The sequence below is a fragment of the Microcebus murinus genome, chromosome X (assembly GCF_040939455.1).
Source record: "Microcebus murinus isolate Inina chromosome X, M.murinus_Inina_mat1.0, whole genome shotgun sequence".
In the NCBI taxonomy this organism is placed as follows: Eukaryota; Metazoa; Chordata; class Mammalia; order Primates; family Cheirogaleidae; genus Microcebus; species Microcebus murinus.
In genome coordinates, this window is record NC_134136.1 from 112846802 (window position 1) to 112872644 (window position 25843).

General features: G+C 37.1%; 1 protein-coding gene across 1 annotated transcript in view; it reads left to right on the plus strand.

The window, feature by feature from the left end:
• The first annotated feature begins 352 nt into the window (after positions 1 to 352).
• Positions 353 to 25843, plus strand: part of TSPAN7 (tetraspanin 7) — a 121574-nt gene continuing 96083 nt past the window's right edge. Inside the window, exon 1 of the mRNA XM_012736681.2 lies at positions 353 to 475. Coding sequence (XP_012592135.1) covers positions 395 to 475 — 81 coding nt within the window. The 5' untranslated portion in view covers positions 353 to 394. The remainder of the gene's footprint in view (positions 476 to 25843) is intronic.

Here is a 25843-nt window from a genome sequence, read left to right on the forward strand (position 1 = left end):
TAAGATTCTACTGTGTACAAAGTAGAAACCTAAATGCCAGGTTGGTCTGGGAGAGGCCTCCCTGACCTCTGACCTGGCCTCTAGGCTCTCCCCTTCCTTTCCTCCCCACTGCGTTGCCCTGTCCTTTCCTTCTCTTCTGCTCGACTGGGGGTCTGAGCCTGCGCGAGATTGCGGGTGCGGACGGCCTTCCCAGCATGCGCAGTCGCTGCCCGGCCCGGCTCCTTGAGCAGGAATCCACGAGTGCGCGCTCACGCACGCGCACGGCCTCTGCTGCGCGCTCACTGGGCCTCTCGCGGCACGCGCCCCCGCCCCGCCCCGCCCCGCCCCGCCTCTTCCCCCCTCCCGCGCGCCCGCCCGCCGCCTGCCGCCGCCGCCGCCGCCGGAGCTCCGTAGTATGGCATCGAGGAGAATGGAGACCAAACCTGTGATAACCTGTCTCAAAACCCTCCTCATCATCTACTCCTTCGTCTTCTGGGTGAGTGCCCACTCCAGGCCGGTGGCCGAGCCGCTGTCCATCCGTCTGTATGATGATGCTCTGAGAAAGGAAGGGGGGAGGAAAACCCAAACCAAAAATCAATCTCAGCCCCCTCTTTAAGAAGACAGGCGCGGGGCGATGGGTCGGGGCTTCGGGATGGCAGGGTGTAGGTCGGGGCTTCTCGGACCCTGGACCCTGTGCAGCACAGGCTACAGGGGGCTGCGTGCGTAGTGGGGGAGACTGCATGTTGTCGACCTTTCCAAAAAAATTTTAATGAACTGATTTCTTTTTTAAGAACGCTATCGCGGGATAGGGTCAGCCCCTGGGGAAAGTTGCGGGTTTATTCGTCTGTTTTCTTCCCTGGACACCCATCTGTACCCTCCCTTACCAGCCGGTTCGCTGCACCTCTTGGAGCTAACCTGTGGCCAGCTAGGAGCGGGCGCGGGAGCACGGGGTTTAATCTCAGATTCCCAGTTATTCCCAACCCCTCGGGGCTGCGGGAGTGAGGCGCCACCAGAAGCGCTTTGCCTGCCTAGCTGGGCAAGGGCGACCAGAGTCCCCCAAGCGCACTGATGAAGGGCAGGCGCTGTCACCGCGTGGAGGCGCACAGAGGGGAGAGGGTCTTACATAAGCCTTGGGCATCTTTGAGCTTTCTTGGTGACCCAGGAGATGAGTCTTTCGACCCTTTTCCTACCTCCCTCCACCTTTACACTCCCTATCTGGTCATTCTATCACTGCATGAAGCCAATCCGCAGCGCCCTGGGGGAGGACCCCGGCCACTTGGTGACAGAGGTAGAGCCCCAACTCTGCTCCCTCTCTAACCAGGGCTGCCACGGGTCCTTGAAGCTCAATGCAGAAGGGTGACGTCAGCCCCTCAGCAGGGGCTGGGGTGGGGAGGCTGTGCGGTGCACCTAGCGGAGGGATGCGCTCTTCTGCGCGCTGGGGAGAGGGGGAGGAGGGGGAGGAGGAGGAGGAGGGGGCTCCAGGCTTGTGCCTTACCTCATCTTGTTTGGCAAATCCTGGAATCAGTGCAGGGCTGGTTCTGCAGTCATTCACTTGGAGAGGTGGGGAGCATCTAAAGACCATTCGCTGTTCTTGTTGTTCCTGTTATGTAGATGACCCCCTTTCCCCAAGTTCCCCATTCTCAAGCCAAGCCACAGCCACCAGGCTGGGGAATGAATATTTGCCCTCTCCCCTCTACCCCCCAACTCCCAATCTGGGTCATTTCAGTTTCCAAGGCAGTCATTTTGAAATCTGAGGCTCTATAGGAAAAGCCAGTGCCGCCTTTGGTTGTTTTTCTCCTGTCCCCACACACCATCACCACCACCACCACCACCACCACATATTAGCCCTAATTTTGCTTTGAAACTGAAGCACAGTGCAGTATAAGGTACCCAAACTCAGCTTGATGGTGAACTGGGCTGTTTGCACTGGTCAAGGCAGGAGCTGAGATTTATTAAGGATTTAAAAAAAATCCCTAATGCCTCCTGAGGCATTTCCTTGTTACTGGTGTTGGTGATTCTTCAGGTTGGGGCAACTATGGATTCCAAGGACCAGACATAGCGGAACTCTGCAATGAGATAGAATAAATTAACTGATATATCGCACGAGGCAAACACAGAAACAGACTTTATTTGGATTGAAAATGACACAGGTTGAAATAGCTCAGAAGTGGAATTGTGAGCTACGCACAGATCATATCCTATTATGATCTGCCTGGGAAAAGCAATAACGCATGCTGATTACCAAAACTTCCCAGTAGCCATTCCTGGGAACTGGTTTAGTTTTTTATGTTTCCTTAAATCTGTTTTTGTTTGGCCCATTATTATTTACTTAACTTCCTATTTGTTACTGGAGTAAATCATATGGAGGATTGTTTTAGCTTCTTGAAAAATACGGTTTACAGTGCATAAAAGGAATGTTTTTCTTTCAACATCTCTGCAATGTGATAGAGGGTCTTCAGATTGAGGCTTTTCATAAGAGCTCCTTAACTCTCCTTGCTTGCATCCCTCCCCACGAATCTAATTACTTAATGCCACCAATACATCTTAAACAATCACTGAATTTTATATCCTCTGGAAGTTCCTGCTGCCTGTGTTTTAATTTTTTTCTGCTTTCAAGAGTTTCATAGTCTTAAATAAAATATTTAGCTGGAACATTTCAATAATTTAAATTGTATTCAATAATCATTTCCTATGTCACAATCAAAAGAATGAGATCTCTTCAGAAGCAAGGGTATTTTAAGCAAGACATTTTCATTAATAAACCATAGTCCCAGTGCTATGTTTTCCATTGTACCTTAAATGCTGTTTTTTTAAAAAAAGCAGCTTTATTGAGACATAATTCATATGCCATAAAATTCACTCATTTAAAGTATACAATTAAGTGGATTTTAATATATTATAAACACTATACATTTTAGTATGTTTTAATATATTTTTAGTATATTCATAGATATGTATAACCATCACCCCAGTACATTTTAGAATATTGCATCACTTCAAAAAAAAACCATATTTCTTTAGCTGTCATCTGCTTTCCCCCGCAATTTCCCACCCTCGCCACTGCCAGCTTTAAGCAGCCACTAATCTACTTTCCATCTCTGTAGATTTCCCTATTGTGGCCATTTCATAGAAGCGGACTCATACAATATTGATCCTTTTGTGACTGATTTTTTTCACTCAAAATAATGTTTTTAAGGTTCATCCATTTTGTAGCGTGTATCAGTACTTCATTCCTTTTTATGGCCAAATAATATTCCATTGTATGATAATAGCACATTTTATTTATCTATTTGTCCATTAGTGGACATTTGGGTTGATTGGGTCTTTTGACCATTATGAATAATGGTGATATAAATATTCATTTACAAGTTTTTGTGTGAACATGTTTTCATTCTATTGGCTATATACCTAGGAGTGGAATTGCTAGGGCACATGGTAATTCTATGTTTAATTGTTTGAAGAACTGCCAGTCTGCTTTCCAAAGCAACTGCACCATTTTACATTCCCTTCAACAATGAGGGTTTCAAATTTCTCCACATCCTTGCCAACATTTGTTATTATCTGACTTTTTGATTATCACCATCCTCGTAGGTGTGAATTGGTATCTCACTGTGGTTCTGATTTGAATTTCCCTGACAAGTACTGATACTGAGCATCTTTTTATGAGCTTATTGGTCAGTGTACATCTTTTTTGAAGAAATGTGTATCCATATCCTTTGAACATTTTTTATTTGGGTTATTTGTCTTTTTTATTATTAAGTTTGTAAGAGTCTTTTGTATATTCTTGATACAAGCCCCTTATCAGATATATGATCTGAAAATATTTTCTCCTGTTCTCTGGATATCTTTTTACTTTTTTGATGATATCCTTTGAAGTACAAATTTTTTTTTTAATTTTGATGAAGTCTGGTTTACCTGTTTTTTCTCTTGTTGCTCATGCTTTTGGTGTCATGTCTAAGAATCCTTTGCAAAATCCAAGGTCACAAACATTTCCCTATTAAATAAGGTTTATAAGAGTGATTTCTCAATTCAGTAAATGCAGTTAATACATTAATCTTTCGTTAGCACCTGGAACTATGTCTGGCACATAGCAGGTACTCAAATATTTCTCAAAACTTCTGGGATTATGCTAGGTAACTAATGAAAAGATGACCTTGGCATTCTTTAAAGTGGAAGATGGAGCAGAATTGTTTCCTGTGTGTTCTTTGTGAGTTGTTTTAATAGGACTTCTTTTCTTACCTCAATTTAGATTTAGGCCTAGAAGACATTTGACCTTAAAATTTGGTAGACCAGTAGCATCAATTCTAAACCAGAATTCTACAGTTATGAAAGAGAGGTCATTGTTTTATTTGGCCTCCTTTTTCTATCTATAATCACTTTCCCTCTCTGATGTGTTTCTCTAAAGTGATGGTTCTCAACAGGATTCAATTTTGCACCCTCTCCCATATTTGGCAACATCTGAAGAAATTTTTGGTCATAGCTAGCAGGAATGATGATACTGGCATCTAGTGGGTAGAGACCACAGATGCTGCTAAATATCCTACAATTCACAGGTTGACCCCCTAACCCTTACAACAAAGAATTACCTTGCTCAAAATGTCAATAGTACAGCAGCCTCTGCACTACTGGACTTACATAGCATATGAAGAAAAATAAAGACTTATGCAAAACTCACTATATTTACTGGTGTTTGGAACCACTATGCTCAACATAATGACATGTAAGAAGAAAAACATTCTCTAAGGTGTAACATAATTCTTTATTTGAAGACAGAAGGTAGGTACCTCTTTGCGTAATTGTATTCAAATGGATAACATGATTTGTCTTCCAGTTAAATAACTGCAATGCAAGGTAAACAGATCCATTATTTTCCTTGATTTGTATGTTTTATTTTCAGGTTTATAGAAAAGGATGGAAAATCATACCTAAGAGTAAATTATCCTGTGCTTTAAAGACTAATAAATAGTGCCTAGCACATAGTAGGTTTATTTAACAAATATTTACTTAATGAATGAATGAATAAATAAAATTTTGTTGACTACTCTTGACTTGGGCTCAGTTATTTATTTCAACTCAATTCAATGGAGAGGCTTTTTAAAACAGTGTTATTTCCAGTCTACCTGTGGTAATTTAAATGTTCTTTTCTCATTAATGTGTGCAAAGGTAAAAAAGAAAACTTTACTAATAAATGTTCCACTAATAAATGTTCCACCATTATATTTTTTGTGATCAGCTAGTTTGCCAGACATTCTGGTTATCTAAATTTTTAATTGGAATTTAATTTGTTAAGCTTGAATAAAACTGTATCTGTCTTGCGTTATATAAAACAAAGTATCCTTCCTTTATGACAAATATAACTTTTTCAAGAACAAGCAGGAAGACATTTTAAATATGTTGCTTACCAGGTAAATTGTTTTGATTTATAAATTTTTAAATGTATTTTAAATACTCATCTGAGTCCTAAGCTAAGATTTAAATCTATCATATCTAAATGCGCTAAATAATATTGAAGAGAAATATCCCTTGCCTCATTCTAGTATATGTTGGATTTGATTTTTTTTCTTGATTATCCAAAGAGGTAATTAGCATATTAATAGTGCTATCAAATTCTCTTGTGAAATACCTGACTTTTTTTTTTTTCATTTGGGAAGCATCATTAATCTTTTTTGGTAAAAAAATTAAAAATAATAGTCAAAAAAATTTTTTTTCATTCAGAAAGTTTAGGTACTTGGGTTAAGTAGAAGGGAAAAATATCTTAAAGAGCAGCCCCTACCATTTTACAGAATGTTTGAATTTGGGCATATATTTTATAGTTATTCTTTTGTATATTAGTACAATTCAACAAACATTCATTGAATGTCTGTTACCTTCCAGGTACTGAGTATTCAGTAGAATATTTACCAACATTTACTAGCTGCTGCTTTTGGCATTTTACCTACCTTTTAAAGTATGTATTCTACTACTTCTCAACTTTTCAGTTGTAGGTGTTACATATTGTCTTCCCACTATGGAAGATGAAGTTTTAGCTTTCCTGCCCCTGTTCCCTTCACCCATACTCATGTTTTCCCTATATTGTATTAGATTCTAATATATTATTTATCATTTTGTCATTATCATATGTCATATTGGTTAGAGCAGGAGTCAGTGATTTCATTAATATGACTAGGTAAGCCTATTCACCGCTGAGTCATGTAGTGTGTATATTATAATTACTTGCATAGCTTTTTGTTTTTCCTGCAATTAAGAATTGCCTTGTTTTATCTTTCACTCATTTGTTTCCTATGTTCACTGCTAATTTAGCTCCATATTCTCCCGAAGAACTGTGTTTCTTCACTCAGTATGTTCAAATACTTCATGTATCATATCAGTTTCTTCTTGGAGACATTTTGCCCAAAGTATTTTGATCTTCAATCTGGACCAGTGTTCTGTGGGCCTTTGAAATAGCAGACATCATTATAATCTTCCTTCACCATTGTTCTAGGGAATCTTCTCTTTTATGTTGGATCCTCAGTTTCTGAGGTGTCATTTCTTTCTCTTTCTTGGTTTGTTCCTTTATTTTGGTGAAGCAAATCTAGTAATTTTCTGGAAAAGGGTGAATGGGAGATTAATTTTTGAGGCCTTACAGGTATGAAAATCTTATTTTTCTCTTGCACTTAATTTGATAGTTTGGCTGAGTATAGAATCTTCATTTGGAAATCATTTACCTGAAGAACTTTGCTGTCTCTCCCTATCCGATAGGGAGAGATCTCTATCTCTCCCTATTCTTGTTGTTAGTGTTGGGAAATCAGATGTTATTCTGATTCTTCTTCAATCTTGCTTTGCTTTTCTGAAAGTTTTTGGGATCTCTTGCTTGTTCTTAGAGCTCTGAAATTTTACAATAATACTTTTTGGTGTTTGCGAGTTTTTAACTGTTTCCCGTGTACCCTTCCAATCTGGAAATTTTCTGTGTACCTTTCAGTCTGGTCCTTGAGTTTGAGGAAATTTTCTTGAATTGTTTTTATTTATTTATTTATTTATTTACCTGTATTTTCTCTGTTCTATTTGGATGTTGAATCTCCTACTGAACCTCTAATTTTCTCCCCTTCTATTTTCTACCTCTTTGTCTTTTTGCTCTACTTCCTGGAAGATTTCATCTACTTTATCTTATTCCTATTGCATTTTTCATTTGTTTTGTATGTTAATTTCCAGAAACTTCTTTTTGAGGTCTGAATGTTCTTTTTTAATAGCATCCTGCTCTTGTTTCTTAACTGTAATATCATTTTAAAATCTCTCTGAGAATATTACTAATTGCTTTTTTAAAAAGTTTGTTTCTTCCTGCATTGTTTCCTTTAGACATCTCTGTTTTATCGCATATTACTGGCTTACCTCAATTTTCTGGTCATGTTTTTCTCTCTGTTTTGTACATGTTTAAGAGAGGGCACTAAAAAGCTGATCAGAAGCTCTTAGCATAAAGTGGGAGTTTGTCTCTGTATGTTGGGTGATTTGGCTGGGCAATTGAGTTTTGGAACCAAGATCAAGAATATCTTTAGGTCTTTTGGTCTCATCAGATTTCCTACAAAATAATCTTTTAATTGCTCTCTGAATAAAGAAGATAGGAATATGTAAATTTCCCTATGCAATATATTAATCTTTGCTTACACTTTTCAGTATAGAATCCACATCCACTCTGTTTATATTCCCTAATTCAGAGACACTCTGTTTCACCCTCCAAAGAATAAATATCTGAACCTATGGTAGAATGAGGCAAGGCCAGAGACAGGAAGCTGGAGGAGATCCAATTGTCTTTCAGAAAACTTTTTACTGGATCCTACTTATTTTGTCCCTACTTCCAGGTGTGCATGGAGCTGCTAACTCCTGAGTCTTTTAGGGGTATTTGGGTACAAACACTTTATTCTGGGCTTCTTTCAGAGCTACCATAAGATTTGGCTTTTTGTCAGCTTCTGGGATATCATTGTGGTTGTCTCCTCTTCCATTCTCTTTGTTATTGTGGGTTAAAAAAATCTTTTTAGTGTCATTTCAGTGGAGTTTTGGGAGACAGCCAAGATAAATGGATGTGTTCAATCCATCATCTTTAGCTGGAAGTCTTTTATATTTGTATCTCTACATTACATGGTACTAATTAAATACACAGTTGATTGTGAGTGATTGAATAGAGCATCTGAAACAGCAATAGTTGAGCCATTCTAATACAAATTGGTGTCTACTTTTCAATTTTTAAAAAGCTTTTGGATTTCAAGAGAAGTGTTGTAGGTTGAGACAGGATTACTAAGGCACATCATCTATAAGTACAGTCCCCAACCCCTGGGCCATGGACTGGTACTGGTCTTTGGCCTGTTAGGTACTGGGCACACAGCAGAAGGTGAGTGGCAGGTGAGCCAGTGAAGCTTCATCTGTATTTACAGCCACTCCCCATCACTCTCATCACTGCATAAGCTCCGCCTCCTGTCAGATCAGTAGTGGCATTAGATTCTCATAGGAGCTCAAACCCTACTCTAAACTGTGTATACGAGGGATCTAGGTTGTGGTATCCTTATGAGAACCTAATGCCTGATGATCTGAGGTGGAGCTGAGGCAGTGATATGAGCACTGTGGAGTGGCTGCAAATACAGATTATCATTAGCAGAGAGGTTTGACTGCACAGTAAATGGAATGTGCTTGAATCATCCTGAAACTATCTCTTCCCTCCGTCCCTGGTCCATGGAAAAATTGTCTTCCATGAAACCAGTCCCTGATGCCAAAAAGTTCGGAGGCCGCTGCTCTATAAGGTCATCTGGTCATCAGGTACTCGACAAATGGGAATGACTCTGAAGGTTGCTGCTGCTTTTTCTGCCCCTCATATTTCTTCCTATCAAGTAAAGTCCCATGTGTCTTCTAACCTAATTTAGACCTTGTTGGATTAATTTAATGTTAATAGTACGATATGTGTGTGTGTGGGGGGGGTTGATGTTAAACTGATTATTGCTCTGCTATATTTTTGTTACTATAATGATAACCTTTCATATTTATTATAGGATTTGAATATTATAATCTGGAGTCTTATTTAATAAACTTTATTTTCCACATACAATATATAGTTAGGATGAGTGCACTACCTTTTATAGCATTTGGGGAACATTAAGTCTTTTTACATTTAGTAGTTGCTTAGAAACTAGCTGAATTTTGGTCCAAACAATGAAATACTTTCCTCTAGTCTAATCACAGCTAGAGTACTTGATTTGCCCCTACCATGAACTATATTACTTATGAATCATTGACTGTTCAGCATTATATACTGTTTTAAGTATCTCAGAAGATAATGAGAATTAAAAGTCATCTGTGATTGTGTTTCTTTGTTTAAACATGCTGAACCCTTGACATAGATGACTAATGCTAAACCAATTTGAAACATACTTTAAAAATATATCCTTATGTCTTTTTCTCCTTTAGTCCCATCATAGTGGCTTCTAATTTGAGTTATCTCCTCATGGCAAGCAGATCATTGGATTAGTGCTCTTAAATTTCTTCTTTTGGCTGTCATCCCTCTTACCATGAAAGAATGCTTTTCATTCTTGGCTGTACATTTTTGTTTTCTTTTATATAGAGTCCTAATATTCATCAAGAAAATGATGTAGGGTAAAAGATAGGAATGAGGTTTTCTAGGTTTTCTTTTTTCCTTTTTGGTTATTTGACCAGTTGAACATGTAAGCATTTTAAATAGTTTGATGATAGAATTAAAGATCAGTTTTACTATGGAAGATTTTCTTTAGTGCTTTCTGTAAATTCCATAATCATCTGTTTTAGGAGAAATTACAGATGCTTTATACTAGAGGGTGATGGTGTGGGTCAGGCACAGGTACTGGTTGAGCAATCTAAATCAGTGATTCTCACCTTATTTGCTTGTTAAAATTGTCTAAGTAGCCCTATAAAAGATGGTCAGATCCCATCCTAAAAGATTATGATTCAATTGGTCTGTGTGGGGGTTCAGTGTTGATATTTTACAAATAAGCTCCCAGGTGATTTAACTGTGCAATTAGGATTGAGAAACATTGATCCAGAGAGAACTCAGTAGATAATAGCAGGCCTAGTTCATCTTGACCCTCCTGTATCTGGAGGTAGCTAGGGAGCATCTAATCTAGTATTTGCCTATTGATTTGGTTTTTGCTGCCCAAGAGGGCCAGGTCCACTGTCTCTCAGTAAACCAAAATGACTTTGTCACTCTTAGGAGACCATGCTAATCATTCCTGACCCAAGGAATGTTTATCAGAATCACTACAGGCCTTTGTAAATCATCGATTCCTCAGTCCTATCTCATGGAGTTTCAATTTTAATTCATGTGAAGGGGAGCCTAGGTGTGTGAATTTTTAAAAAAGCGTTCCCAAGGTGGTTCAGTTTCCTCGGTTGTAGCTCTATGGCCTGTGATGCAGTTTGTTGCAAATGAATTTTTACCTCATAAATGTTTTCCTCTGATGTGATCTGTGATACCATAAAGCTACTCTGAGGAGAGCATTCCACAAAGCAGGATGTAGCCAATATAGTATTTCTTTTACCCACTGAACTGGTCTCTGGTAAAGGTCTCTAAGTGAACTCTTGGAGTTTGGAGTAGTGTCCATTCCTTCGGGAGAATCTCTTTTTGTTCACAGTTTCTTTCAGAAGTTAGGAGAAGTCTTGGTTTGCCCTCTCTCAAAAGAAGAGACCATCATCCAATAAATATGTAAAACAAAAAGCAAAATTCTATTGCTTACCAAAGTAAGAGAGAGTTATGTTAGCACTGTCTATGAGTGAGGCAGATTGTTGATCTTTTTGGGAAGTGTGGTGGTGTTTGGGAGTTGTTTTGGTTACAGAGATGTGAGTGGTTGACCTTGGTCTTGGAAACAGCTATTTGGGTGAGACTATTGTTGATTAACTCTGAGAAGCATGTTCACTGCAATATGTCTGCTACTGATTGGTTGACCTTGAATTGTGTGAGGCTTATAGTAATTGGCTTCAAGAAGTGTGTTCTCTGAAGCAAGTTGAGATGTCATTGATGATTAATCTGAGGTGAATTGCCATAGGTTTAAAGGGTTAGGTTTAAAAGTAGGTGTAGGTGATTACTAGTTACCATTGCTATTTAATAGTCAATCTTTTTCTTCCTAGGAGTATAGAGACTTTTATTCTTGCTTCAGACTAGCCAATTCTTCTTAATGAGGTTGCTTCTGCACCCCAATTACCATTCTCTAGGCATCATCATGGTGATATGTATAACTCTAGAGTAGGTCCATTGTGCTAATCATTCCACAAACACTAATTTAGAGTTTATGATTTCTAGGAATTGGACAAGGACTTCCCAAAGTAGACTCCATTGGATTGAAAAGGAACCCAAAACTTGATAATGAAGATAGGTGGAAAATGTTCCTAAACATCCCTTCTACATCCTCATCTCTACTTGTGTTCCAGTTTTATTTCTAGTGAAGCTTTTGAGGCCTAGCTCCTTCCAATTTCTCTTTCATATTCTAAAGTATATCACTCATGTGGTATTCTTTTGACTATTGCCTTCTATTGCAGGGAATTTGAAATTAGACTTATGGGAAATTTTGGCTTAGACATTTGCTGTGTGACCTTAGGCAAGTCATATCATCTCTTTGAGCCTCAGTTTCCTTTTCAGAATTGAGGATATCTGTGCTTATTCACCTCAGTCAAGTGTTGAAGGTCAAATGACATTCAAGCACTTTGCAAACTAAAGCGTGATACATACTATGTTTTGGTAACATTCCTTAGGGTGTAAAGTGTTTTGTTTTTCCTAGTTTCTTACACATGGGAGACAATATTTTAGTACTTGTTAAATGAATAAATCGATCAGGACATTCTCCATCCTGGAAATTAACGATGATTCACTTTTTGGGTTTTATAGTTTGCTACCAAAGAGAGCTGGGATTCCACATGGGTTTGAATAGGAACCAACAATATAAATAGTTTCGTCACTGAGTTCATTCCTGTCATTGAGATAAGGTATTCCTACATGAGATGAATAAATATGAATCTGACACTTAAAGTCAAATAAAGAATTGATCACTTCCATTCTTTTTTAAATAAACTTTTAATTTTAGAAGAGTTTTAAATTTATAAAAAAATTATGGTGGTAATAAATAGAGTTCTCATTATCATATAACCAGTTTCCCCTATTATTAACATCTTTCATTAATATGGTACATTTCTGATAGTTAACCAATATTGATATATTTTTATTAACAAGAGTTCACAAGAGTTCATAGTTCATACTATATTCATATATTCTTTGTTTTTACCTAATACCATTTTTCTGTTTCAGGATTTCAGACTACCACATTACATTTAGTAGTCATGTCTCCTTAGGCTCCTCTTGGCTGTGACAGTTTCTTAGACTTTTCTTGTTTTTGGTGATTGTAACAATTTTGAGGAGTACTGGTCATGTATTTTGAAGAATGTCTGTCAATTGAGATTTGCCTAATGTTTTTCTCATGATTAGACTGGGGTTGTGTGTTTTGGGGAGGAAGACTACCCAAGTGAAGTGCTTTTTCCATCACATCATATCAGGGGTACGTACTATCAATATGAGTGTTGATATTGACCTTGATCACCTGGCTGAGATAATTTGTCAAGTTTCTCCACTGTATAGTTGCTCTTTCCCCCAATTTCCATATTGTACTATTTCAAAGAAAGTCACTATGCACAGCTCACACTTGAGTGGAGAATTATGCTCTGAGGGTGAAGTATCTACCATTATTTTTATTTATGGAGATGATTTCCATTTAACAAATATTAAAACCACCAGCAAGTATTTGTTCAAAGAGTAAAATGCTAAAATAATTTGAATCAATCTGGAAATAGTTAGGTATTCTTGCCTACCATTATTATTTATGATTTGGTTTATCTAGCAAATACAGTAAGACAATACAATTAACATTGGAGAAAGAAGAGGTAAAATTATCTTTTTACAGATGCATTCATTGTATACTAAAAGACTCAGGAGAAACTAGTAAAACACTACTAAGAGAATTTGGTAAGGTGGCCAGATACAACAGAAATATGCAAAAATTAATAGCTTTTTATTACTTCAGTATAAGCCTTAGAAAAGGAAAGGGCAGAAAACATTTCATTTGCATCCACATCAGAAATCATAACTATTTCAGAATAAAGTTAACAAGAAAGGCAAGGCTCTTCTGTGAAAAAAAAATCTTACTGAGGGTTTTAAAAAATTCTTAACAGATTAAAGTATACCTGATGTTCTTGGGTGGGGGGATTTAATATTATAAAAATACCAGTTTTCTAAAAATGTTTTTAATCCATTTCCAAATAGAATACCAACAGGATTTTTTTGAGGGGAGTAGATGGTACTTGATAATATTCTATTGTTTATATAAAAGAATAAATATGTGAGAAATCAAGAGATATTTGGGGAGAAAAGGAAGAATGTGCCTTCCCCTTTATCAGAATATACTGTTGTGGCAGACTATAAGATGGCCTGAATGATCTTCACTTCCTGATATTCACGCCCTTGTATAATCCTCTCTACTTAGCTGTGGGAGGGACCTGTGATTTGCTTCTGATTAATAGAATACAACAAAGGTGATTAAATGTGTGGGAATACATGTGCATGATTATATTACATAAGATTGTGAAGTATGTCTTGCTGAGGTACTCTGTCTCTTGCTGGCTTTGAAGAATCAAGCTTTCATGTTGTGATCTGCCCTATGGAGAGGGCCACATGGCAAGGGACCTGGAGCAGGCTCTTCTTGACAGCCAGCAAGAACCGGAGGCTCTCAGTTTGGCAAGCTGCAAGCAACCGAATGCTGCCAATAATCAAGTGGTCTTGGAAGCAGATTCTTCCCCATTTGCATCTCAGATGAGACCATAGCCCCACCTGCCACTTTGATTAAAGTTTTGCAAGACTCTGAAACAGAAGACCCAGCTAAGCTGTGCCCAGACTTTTGACCCCACAGAAACTGTGATATAATAAATGTGTTTTGTTTTGAGCCTCTACATTTGTGGTCATATTGTTATGCAGGAATACATAATTAATACAACTATAAAGTCACTAACCAATATGATGTTGGTTTAGAAATCGACAAATAGATCAGTGGAACAATAAAAAACCCAGAAATAAATTCTATCAAATATGATTTAGTAAATGAAAAGGAATATTCATTTCAATAAGAGAATGCTAGGTTTAAATGATGCTGGTAGTATTAGATATTTATATGGGAGAAAATAAAATTAGAGCCCTTAAATTATATGAAAACTTCCAATAGATTTAAATGCTCAAATATAAAAATAAGACAAAATCCTACAAGAAAATATAGAGCCCATATATATTATATAGGAGTCAAGAGACTTCCTTAACTAAGCTGGAGACTCAGAAGCAATTAAATAAAAAAATAATGTATTTGGTTATAATTTTTTAATTATATGGCAAAAGGTACGATAAAGTAAATTAAACAGTTGTGGTGAGATAAGGAGCTTGTGACAGACTTAATTAATATCCTGCTTCATTCAGAAACTCTTGTTACAAAAAGTCTATTTACTTTCTGATGCAAGCTCCTTCTCCATGTGGACTGACAACACAGTTTGCTGATCAGCACTGGTTCACTAAACACACTTTGGGAATTACTAATCTAGAGAACAAGTCAGCAAGCCTTTTCTGTAAAAGGATAGATAGTAAATATTTTAGGCTTTGTGAGCCATATGGTCTCTGTTGCAGCTATTCACCTTTGCCCTTATAGTGTGAAAGCATATACAATATGTAAATGAATGAGCAAGGCTATATTCCAATACAACTTTATTTACAAAAACAGGTGCCCAGCCAGATTTGATATATGGGCTGTAATTTACTGACTCCTGCTCTAGGCAATATAAATATAAGGAAGATATAATCCTTACCCTCAAGAATTCAAAGTCTGAATTTTAATATGGGCCTATAGGAGGGAGTATGAAGCAAGCCTCACATTTTTCAGCTTGAAAAAGGTAGTCATGCACTAACCAATAAGGTAACCACCTGAGCATGTTAATTGTGGCTAGTCCAAAGCTGAGATGTGCTATAAATGCAAAATACATACCAGATTTTTAAGATTTAATATTAAGCATGTAAAATATCTCATTTTTATATTGATTACTTATTGAAATGGTAATATTACATATATTGGCTTAAATAAAACATTGGTAAGATTAATTTCCCCTCCTTTTTACTTTGTGGCTTTTGATTGAAGCTTTGTGAGATCCTAATTTAACATCAGACACATAGCTTGCCAATATATCTCTATTGGACAGCACTGAACTAGATACTGTAAGTCTAAATTAAGTGCTGTGCAACCAAGGAAGAAAGCTCATTGGACAGGGGAATTTAGAAAGTTTATGTGAACATAATCGACTTGAAGAATGATAGTATTTTGACAAGTGATTCTCTGGGAAGATGAAGGCTCTCAGATGGAAGAAGTGGCATAGGTAGAGGCTTAGAGAAAGCAGAATGGTTTCTGTATTTGGGACAGGAGTGAGTTTACCTGTAATAAAGGGAGAGATATGCAGTGAGTCTAGGTAAGTAGGCATAGGCCTTATTGTAGGTTGAATGCATGGGTTTGGGCTTTGGGTCTATTTTGGCTGGCAGGAGGATATTAATTCATGTTTTTGAGCTGGGAGTAGTAACTTTGGGGACTATATGTTACAGATCTTACCTGGAAACAGTATATTGATTGCGTTGGAATAACACAGGCAAGAAGTGGTGAAACCAGGTCAACTAGGTAAGAATGAAGGTCTAATATAGGGTGACAATCGGAATGAAGAATGGAGGATAGCGGATAGCTACTTTATGATGTGGCAGGGATATTTATGAGAGAGAACCCCAGTGTTCTGTGCTTAAAGAACCTGGGTGGTGGTGAGACCTCATGGAAATATGGACCTTAGAAGGAGCTGGTTTGAGACTAATACGATGTGTTCCATTTTGTATGTGTTTAGTTTGAGACAGCAGTAGATATAAAAGATAGGCTGCTTCTCAGAAGCTTGCTTGCCTATGTTTTTTACTGATTGAGTTAGCCTTGGGCAATTCTTTACTTTTGATCATCTTTTTACTTCCTGATCCTCCCCACTGTCCACCACGGTCATGGTTGATTGACCCAAGGAGAAGATCTGACCCTTGGATATTTGTTGGCTCGTCAGTGATCAGGCTTGTAAAACCTGAATGGAGCAGTTCTTTTTTATAATAGGATTTTGAACTTGAGATACAATTCTTTTTTAAACAACAAAATTACTCTGGATACTTTGTTTTATTTCTCAGAGATGGAGTGCCTTTTTAAACCATGTATCTCATTTATGATGCAGCAGAGATGTGGCTGGTATAGGGGCAGAAGGAGAAAGGAACCTAGAGGGAAGTAGCAGAGACAGACGAGTGGTGGACAGCTGGAGTGCGAGCAGGGAACTCTTGGTCACTACACCGTGTAGGCTCTGGAGAGCTCTACAACAGCCATGCTTTTCCCTTCTGGCCTGGAAGAGTGGCCTTTCATGGTTCTGGTGAGGCCTGGTTAAGTGAGTGTGATTCCTAGCCTCCTCTTAACCCCCTTGGCTAACCAAGAAGGATGATCAGGTATATGTTTGAAGTGGTTAGAAAAGCAGAATTGGAATTGAAAGAGGAGGCTGGGGTGGAGATGCAAAGTTTTGAAAAGCCCATATGTTCATCTAAGAGGCATGAGATAGATAGTAAATGGTATTCTTTTCAACTTCCATAGTAAGCCCAGAGTTCTAAATGCAGTTAATGCTAAGTGGCTTGCTGATAATAGGTGTAATAGGTGTAGCAAAGCATTCAGCTGGCAGCACTAATGGAAGCCTGTGATTCCAGTAAGTCTTGTCTAAGGGATAAAGGTTCTCCTACAGGGTAAGAGCAAGTTACTTATTAATCTCTGTAACAGCTGCTGCTCTATTTGGGAAGTAAGGCTAGTGGCTGCTTTAGTTTATATCCTTCAGAGATATTTTGAAGACAAACAAGTAGCTGCTTTGTATGTTGTATTATTTCAAAAGATAACCCTGGTAATCAGAGGTGATAGCTAGCTTAGTGGTTTTCATAAACAACCTAGAACAGGAAGCTCTTTGGTGCCTCAACGAGTGCTTTGGGGGGTGTTTTTTTTTTTTTTTTTTTTTTTTAGTCTTGATGACAAGTAGAGGAAAAATACATTTCTCCACATCATCAAAAACTCAGATCAAAATCTTTTAAGATGTCAGAAGTGAACTCTGGGTATGTAGCACACCAATTATTTTGAGATAAAAAATTTAGGAAAATAGAGTTGCATAGGTGAATATTGTACTCAAAAGCTGTTCAAATGAGCTTTCTGCACAAAATATGTATATATGGTATGCTATTTTTGTAAAGAAAAAACATATGTAACAGATCCTGGAGGGGGATCTTCATCGAAATGTTAACAGTTATGGCTGGGTGGTAAGATAATATATGGCTTAATTTTTTCTATGTGCTTTCCTTTATTTTCCAAGGTTTTTTCCTCCTTTTATGTATAACACAAATTACTTTTGTAATGAAAAAAAAACAGTCAATTCTTTTTTTAAACAACAAAATTTTTCTGGATACTTTGTAGTATATAGTTTTATTTCTCAAAGATAGAGTACCTTTTTTTAACCACATATCTCATTTATGCAGCAGTTCATTGACCCAGTCAATTTTGGGATTGGATTAAATTAATGCAAAATAAAAACACATTTAACTTGATTTTAAGCCCTATCTCTTCAAAATAAAGGGAAATAACTCTTCCTATTAGGCATTTAAAAATTTTTTGATGCATTTCAAATATAATCCTAAAACAGAGAATATGATCATTTCCTGTGTATCTACTAACTAGCTTTATCAGATTTTGGCATTATGCCTTATTTGCCTCAGCTATTTAGTTTTTACAGAAATATTAAAAATTTATAGTTATTGCCCCTACATCTCCTTCTCTGTCATAAATTCAGAGTTTATCAGTTGAGCCTGTTTTTATACATTTACTAATATTTATATATCTATAATTATTGTAAAGTATTTTTTTTCATATTTTAAGACTATATAAATGAATCATGCCATGTTGTCTATTGTTTTGAAACTTGCATTTTTGTTCAACATTGATTTGTTTCCATATTGATAGATGCGGCTCTAGTTTAGGGGTTGACAAACTATGGCCTGTGGGCCAAATCTAGCAAGCTACCTCTTCTTGTAAATAAACTTTATGTATTATCTATGGCTGCTTTCACACCAAAACAGCAGAATTGAGTTGCAACAGAGACCGTGGGACGCAGAAAGCCTAAAATATTTACTGTCTGGCTCTTCACCGAAGAGGTTTGCCAACCCTTGATCTAGTTCATTTCTTTGTATGTCCAGTGTAACATATTAAACATCAAGCAATTTAGCTTTTATATTTTGGTCCCATTTTCCATTCTTAGCAAAATAAAATAAATAATAATAATAATCCAAGGCAGACATGGGCCCTGTTACTTGCTAGGTGTTTTATTTAGTGGTTTTAGATAGAGAAGATATTTTTATTCTGGATTTAGATGTTTTTTCTCAAAGTGGATTATTATTGCTTGAAGAGGAAAAGGCTGTGTGGTCCATGTGGAGCAAAATGAGAGTTATGAATGGTCTTGTCAGCAACAAAGGAGTACTCGATGTATATAGTTAACTGTGTTAGGTTATGGTGATGTTGTGATTACTATTAATAGCTGCTACTATGATTATCGAGCATTTAATAAGGGTCAAGGATAGTACTAAGCACTTCACATGCATTATTTTGTTTAATCCTCACAACAACCTGTTAAGGTAGTAATTACTGTTCTTCATTTTGAGAGGAGGCAGCTGAGGTCCAAAGTGTGGCCAAGGTTGTGTCTAAAGTGAGATTTCAATTCAGACCTCTCCACCCCCACTGGGCCCAGTGAATGTCCAGGAGAACCAGCACGGTTCTCCATGGTTAACTTTTGGAGATTAGTTCGAGGGTATTCTTTGAGAATCCCTGCTGCCGTAAGGGACGAATTCTCATTGGCTCCAGTGTTGGCTCCTGTAAGTTGGCCAAGGCTTCACACCAAAGGGAGAAGCCTCTGTTTTCTAAGAAGGTCAAAGCTTACAACTGTAGTGGACATAATTATCCCACATTGTTCCTTTATAGAAACTGAGGCCTGGGCCATCTTGTCACATTGTTTTCTATCTTGCCAGCTCAAAACTTCAGTTTCCCAAGTGAGAGTTATAATGCTTTACATATAGTGGATGCTAAAGAGATGGTCCAAGGAACCCTACTGTCAGGCCTGATGCCTTGTGAACAGCTGAATAACTGCTTATTCACTTCCAAAGATTTGAATCTGTAAGCATCTTTTCTACCCCTCAGTTTATGGCTCCTGTGGATAAGACATAAAAAATCCTAAGAACTTTCATGGGGATAGATAGTCCTTCCACTCTGTCATTTAAAACAAAATTATCTTATGCTTAAAACATTCCAACTTACTGCCTCAAACTGCATGGGTATTATTTCTTCTGCTGCTGTGAAACATGGTAAGGATGTGAACTTGTATCCTATGGCTATAAGCCCCCAACCACTTTGAACAAGGCAAAAGCCAAATCATTAAAAGATGCTGGAGGTACAGTTTTTTTTTTTCTTCTTTGCTTTAAAGAAACAAAGCTGAAAGCAGTGGAAATCATTGGACATTTTTCTGTGGAGCTGACACTAGCTAGACAGTTATCTAATCCACACATGGACACACAGATAAGGCTCACTGGCACATCGCCAAGTAAAAGATTGGCAGCTGGGGTGATCCTGTGTCCTCTCCCTGAGCCTGCTTTCAGGAAATAATTTGACCAATTTTGTATACCCCCTCTGAATGGCAAGAAAAATTCTTGCCTGTATCAGGATAATTAGCTATATTATCTCGGGTGAGAAGAATTTAAGGTATTAGGGAAAGTCTAGTTCTAAGAAAGAAATCCCTCCTAGGCTGCTAAAATCACATCCTGTAGATGGGCCTCATTTTTCGCTTGTAAGACCAACAGTAGTGATGATAATTTCATCATACATTACAAACACAAAGCTCATTAACATAAATTATTCTTTAAATTATACTAGTTAATGCGCAGATGTTCTACTTTTATAATCACACCAAACTGGGGTAACATTTTCTGTCCCAGATCTGTCAGGTGGCAGAAGGAAGTATTTTTGACCTTGGGGCCTGTTGACTTGGGGACTAGCTTCAACAGATGTAGCGAAAATTAAGTGTTCCTATGTAACCATGGCAATATTTTTCTAACCCTGCTTTGTCTGGAGCCTCTGACTTCTGTCTGCATCAGGTTCCCGTAATTGTAAAGGTTTTAGAGAATTTGTAATTTAAAAACATCTATTTGTAGATGGGAACATTGGTCAGAGAGAAAGAGAAAGCTGCATTCAGATTAAGGCTAAAGTGAACAGAGTGTTCAAAGTTATGTTGCCTTTTGTATGTAAAGTAGTCCGCTACACCCCCTCCAGCAATTAAAGAATGGTGTTTGTCTTTTTTTTCTCCTGCTCCTATCTCCCCCAAATCTGCCTCCCTGGCATATGTTGTATCCTGTTGCCTCAGCTACAAAGCCTAGATTTTTGCTTGTCCTCACCCTCACTCATATCTCATGAATCATGAAGCCTTGTTGAGTCTAAATCTTAAATAGCTCCGGCATCTCTTTCCTTCTCTCTATCTCACTGCCACTGTCTTTTCTCTGATTTGGACCATTATAGCAGTTTCCTACCTATTTTCTCTACCTCTAGCCTCCTCATTTCATCCCGTCTATTCTGTTGAAATAGTTACTCTAAAACAAAACAATCTGATAAAACTGATATAAGATCAGTAGTTGATTCATATCAAGACTCAGTTCAAAATTCTATGTGTGCTGATAAAAGACCTTTTATGATCCTCACTGCATGTCTCCTCCTACCCCCATGTTTTCAGCTTCCATTCTGGTCACTAGCTCCAGTTCCTCTGCTTAGTGAATCTCACTTGTCTTCAAGTTTGCATTCCTTTCTGGGAAGCCTTGCCTTTTCTGACAGCCTCTTCCTGCTACTCTAGAGTCAGGCTCCTTCCTTTATGCCCTCTTTGAACTTTGCCCATCCATTATAGTACTCATATAGTAATCACTTATTTACTTAGTAGTCAGTCTTCCCCATTTACTCATTGCATTTATTTAAGGAATATGCTAGGAATATTGAGTTCCTGTTAAATACCAGATACTGGGATTTAACTGTGAACAGAATGAACAAACATTTGTTAGGGAGGAAAATAGACAATAAATAAGAAAATAAATAATTTCAAGCAGTGATAAATGCTCTGAAGGAAAGAGTTCATGGGTTGGTGGTGTGGGAGCCTACTTGATAAAGTAATCACAGAAGGCCTCTCTGAGGAGGTGACGTTTGAGCTGAGACCTGAGGGATAAGGAGGTCCATAATCTAGAATCTAGATGATGCAGAATTCAGTATGTTTTTTTGCCGACCATTATTAACTTTATCATTCCAGGTATCTGTGCTGAAGCAGATAACTTAGAAGTCAATTTACAGTTTTGGATTGCTGTCACTTACCTCCCCTTGATTGATAGCAGCATCAGATTTGCCTTCCTATTATTAATATTCTGTTAGCATGAAACAACATGGACCTGATTTTTTTTTATTTCAGTATATTATTGGGGTACAAACATTTTGGTTACATGTAATACCTTTGCCTCACCCAAGCCAGGGCTAGATTTTTTGGGGGGTGGTTTTTTAAAGGAGATATAGAAACAATGGAGTAGAAATGAAAAATGTGCATGTGGGCAATTGAGAGATGGCCATTCTTTAAAGTCCTTCATTGTTAAATATAATTGTGATTGGGATAAACTAATGATATTAGGGTAGGCCATTCTGCCATTTCCTGAAACTTGCATGATCTTTTTCTTCTTTATTATTTCCCTTACATCTAAGCTTGAAAATTTCTCCACTCATTTCTCATAGCCAAATTGGTCTGTCTTCATGGCTTATTCACACATACAATCATTATCTTTACTTTTCTGATGATGGGCACTCATTTTTTAAAATATAATACCCTGCTTTTTAATGATGATAAAACCTTTTTGCTATCAAATATATTTGTCAGTCAAAAATTTGCCATGGCTAATAAATTTCAGTTGTAGAATCACCCCACATCTAGATTTCTGTATACAGTCTTAAATTTTTCAAATCCACCTTGTATGTTTGAGTTCTGTAAATGCCTATTAAATATCAATTCAGAGACTTGTGATCTTTCTAAACCCATTGACAGTTGGATCTCTTTTTGTATACTGACTTTTTTGACACCACCAGCTCTGGATTAAATCTGTTATGTGACATTAGTCACATAGTTTTGAAATTATGAACCTAAGTACTTTTCCAGGAAAAGCACCTGATAAAAATGACTTTGTCACATCACATCCAGTTAGCCTGTGATCTTTGTCATCATAGAAATTCTTTATTAAAAGTCTAATGAATATTTTTGTTCTGTCCTCAGAGTATATGATCAATTGTTTAATTCTTCTATGTTCTACTGGAACAAATGACCAATTTATGAAGTTATCGAGAGAGTTGGTCAATCATCCTGAACACACTGAGTTCTATTTTCCCCTTAATGTTCTTTAAGTGTGTACTTTGCATGTGTCTAAGTGGTTGTGTGTCTTTCTGTGTTTTAAAAATGAAGTCTTTATGTTGTGGGAGAAACATAAAGGGCTGTGAAAATGTGCACAGTTTAAAGAATAATTAAAAATCAAGTACTCATATAGATAATCTCCCAGGTTAAAAAATAGAACGTTGTCAGTATTCCTAGAAGCCACCAGAGTTCCCTTCTCTATTATGTCCTCCTCTTTCTCCTCTTCCCTCTTCTTGGAAAACTGTATACAAACTTATTTGCTATCTCCTTGATTTTCTTTATAGTTGTTCCACCTATGAATTAATTCTTAAATGGCCAAATTATTTCTTTATTTTTCTGGCACAATTTGAACATTATATAAATTGAATAATACTCTATGTATTTTTCAACTTCTTTCACTTAGTGTTATTTGAGATTCATCCATGTTGCTGCATAGGGCTATATTCATTCTTTTTTGCTGCCGTATAGTATTTTGTTGTATGACTATACTATAAATTCTCAGTTCTGCTATTGGACATTTGGGTGATCCTGAATTTCCTTTTATGACTAATGCTACTATGAACATTCTGTTTCCTGTTGAACATGCATGAAGATGTAGGTACATCTTTAACTTAATAGATACTCCTAAACTGGTTTTTAAAGTGGTTGTATATTGGTGAGAATTTTAGTTTTTCCATATCTTCTCCAGCATTTGCTCTGTTGAAATTCTCAATATTTTCCTAATCTGGAGGATGTGTGATAGCATCATGGTGCTTTTAATTTGTGCTCCCCTGGGTAATAATAAGGAAGTGTATATTTTCATTGTATATGTATGTGTTCGTTGTCCATTCTTGTATCATTTTTGGGGCCATATTTCAGTTTTTCCTAAGAGGTATCTTATTTTTCCCCTAGCTTCTATGAGTTGAAAGATTTTTTATTAATAAATTGCATTCTAAGAAATGTTTTTATTAATATAATTGTATATATTTGTTTAAAATATTTGTATACAAATAATAATTTTAATACAGTACAACAGTATGTAACTGTTCATCGGGTCACTCATCTACATGACTATGCTTGTTTCTTTGTTTCTCTGAACCATGCAGCTTAGCACTACTACCTGAGTCTTGGTCTAGGTGCTTTTTTTTTTTAAGTCCTGAAAATGCACAGTGGGCCCTCTTTACTACCTTCAAGTTTTCTCAGTGGTTTGGAGACCTGGCATTGAGGATTGCTTAGATTTCTTTCAGCCATCATATGTGTCTGATAAAGCATTATGTCTGTTGTTTCACATCAGTTTGCAGAATTAGGAGTTGTGCAATATTTAACATCAGGAATGCTTTGAATATTTTTGGCCTAATTTCTTTTGAGGGTTATTTCCGTGGAATGTGGAATTATAAAACACTTGATTTCTTTTAACCTTGCATGTTATATAGTAGGAGGATGAAAAGATCAAATTAGCTGCTTACCCAGAATCTGTTCCACATAGGGCCTTATTTAATATGAATTTTGTTAGTTTAATTAGTAGGCAGGGGTAGTATAGATTTTTCTTTTAATTTGACTAAATGTTGAACTTAGGGACTTGAAAGTTTTAAAAGTCAATTTCTTGAAAAATTCTTTATTAAAAGTCTAATGAATATTTTTGTTCTGTCCTCAGAGTATATGATCAATTGTTTAATTCCTCTATGTTCTACTGGAACAAATGACCAATTTATGAAGTTATCGAGAGAGTTGGTCAATGACAATGATTTATGGCTATAAAGCTTAACACAAGTTTAATGATGACTCCTGGAAAATGTACTTGAGCTGTTTCTAAATTTGCACGTGCTCATTAGCTATGGATGAAGGCATTGATTGTATTGATTACCTATATTTGAAAGTGTCATAAGTAACCCTTAAGCTATCAATATTCTTCATTTTCCCCCCTTTCTCTGGGAGTGTTACCTTTCACCATAAGCTTTAGCTCGATTTACATAATGAGCCTTGTTATAAGTGTCTAACACAGAAGTTCCCAACTGGGAGCAGTTTTGCCTCCTCCCCAGGGAACATTTGGCAATGTCTGGAAAGATTTTTGAATGTCACAACTGAAGAAAGAAGGTACAACTGGCATCTAGTGAGTAGAGGTCAGGAATGCTGCTAAATATCCTACAACATTCAGGACAGCCCTCCACAACAAAGAATTATCTGGCCCAAAATGTCAGTAGTTCTAGGACTGAGAAACACTGCTCTAGTGGAAACAAATTTCTCTCCTTCCTTCCATTTCCTCCCCATTCGCTGTTATTTCCATGTTCAGAGAGTAAATCATCAGTTCACATTCATGTTCCTGGGCCTCTAATGTAATCCTGTTTAATCAGCTTAGTTTTGGAGATTATATGTATATATATGTATACACAATAAAATTTGCCAATTTTAAGTGTGCGAATTGATGAATTTTGACAAATGTACAACACAGTTATGTGATCACCACCATAACCATGTTTAATATGTTTAAATTTTAATTCTATAGTTTCAAATATACATTTTTAAAATGATATTATATTCCAGGACAGAAGGAAACCTGAAGTAATTCAGATACTGATGGGTAGTTTGTGAAGGATAACATCCTTGAGCTGGGTTCTGGATTTTACTGTATTTTAATGTTAATTAATAATGCTTTATTTTATTTGGAGGATCATGTTTTGACCCCTGGATGATTGACTGCGTATCTACATTATAGATACATTATAGTATCTACATTATAAAAGAGGAAATCTATATTAGGCTCTATCATAAAATACTGAGATTTATGTCTATAAATTTCTTTGAATTTTCTATTTTGTTCCTGCAGGTATAAAACAAAACGCCTGTTTGAAAGCAAAATCAGAATATATACTTCTCTCCTAAAGGATAATTTGCAGAATATGAGTTGCTTTGGTGATTGAATTTAACCTCAGTAAATGGTAGCAGTTGTCTATGGTAAAGTGGATGGAAACTCTTGCTTCCATTGCTGAAACACCTTCTTAGAGTGAGAGGTCTGCTTTGACCACTAAGTGCTGTAATTGGAGCTGGGGAGATGGTTTGAGATGAGTGTTAGGTTGGTAAGTGAGTCTGACTGCTTGGCGGGTGTTTTCTCTTTCCCTTTAATTCTTTTTCTAGTCAAGGTGACATTCGTATTCAGGGTTTCATAAGGAGTTTGCTAATGTGTCTTCAGGAGAAACACAGAAAAGTTACACAGAAAGATGGTCAACAGTTACTCTTCATTTATGTTCCTATCATTGTGGTATAATGAGAATATAGC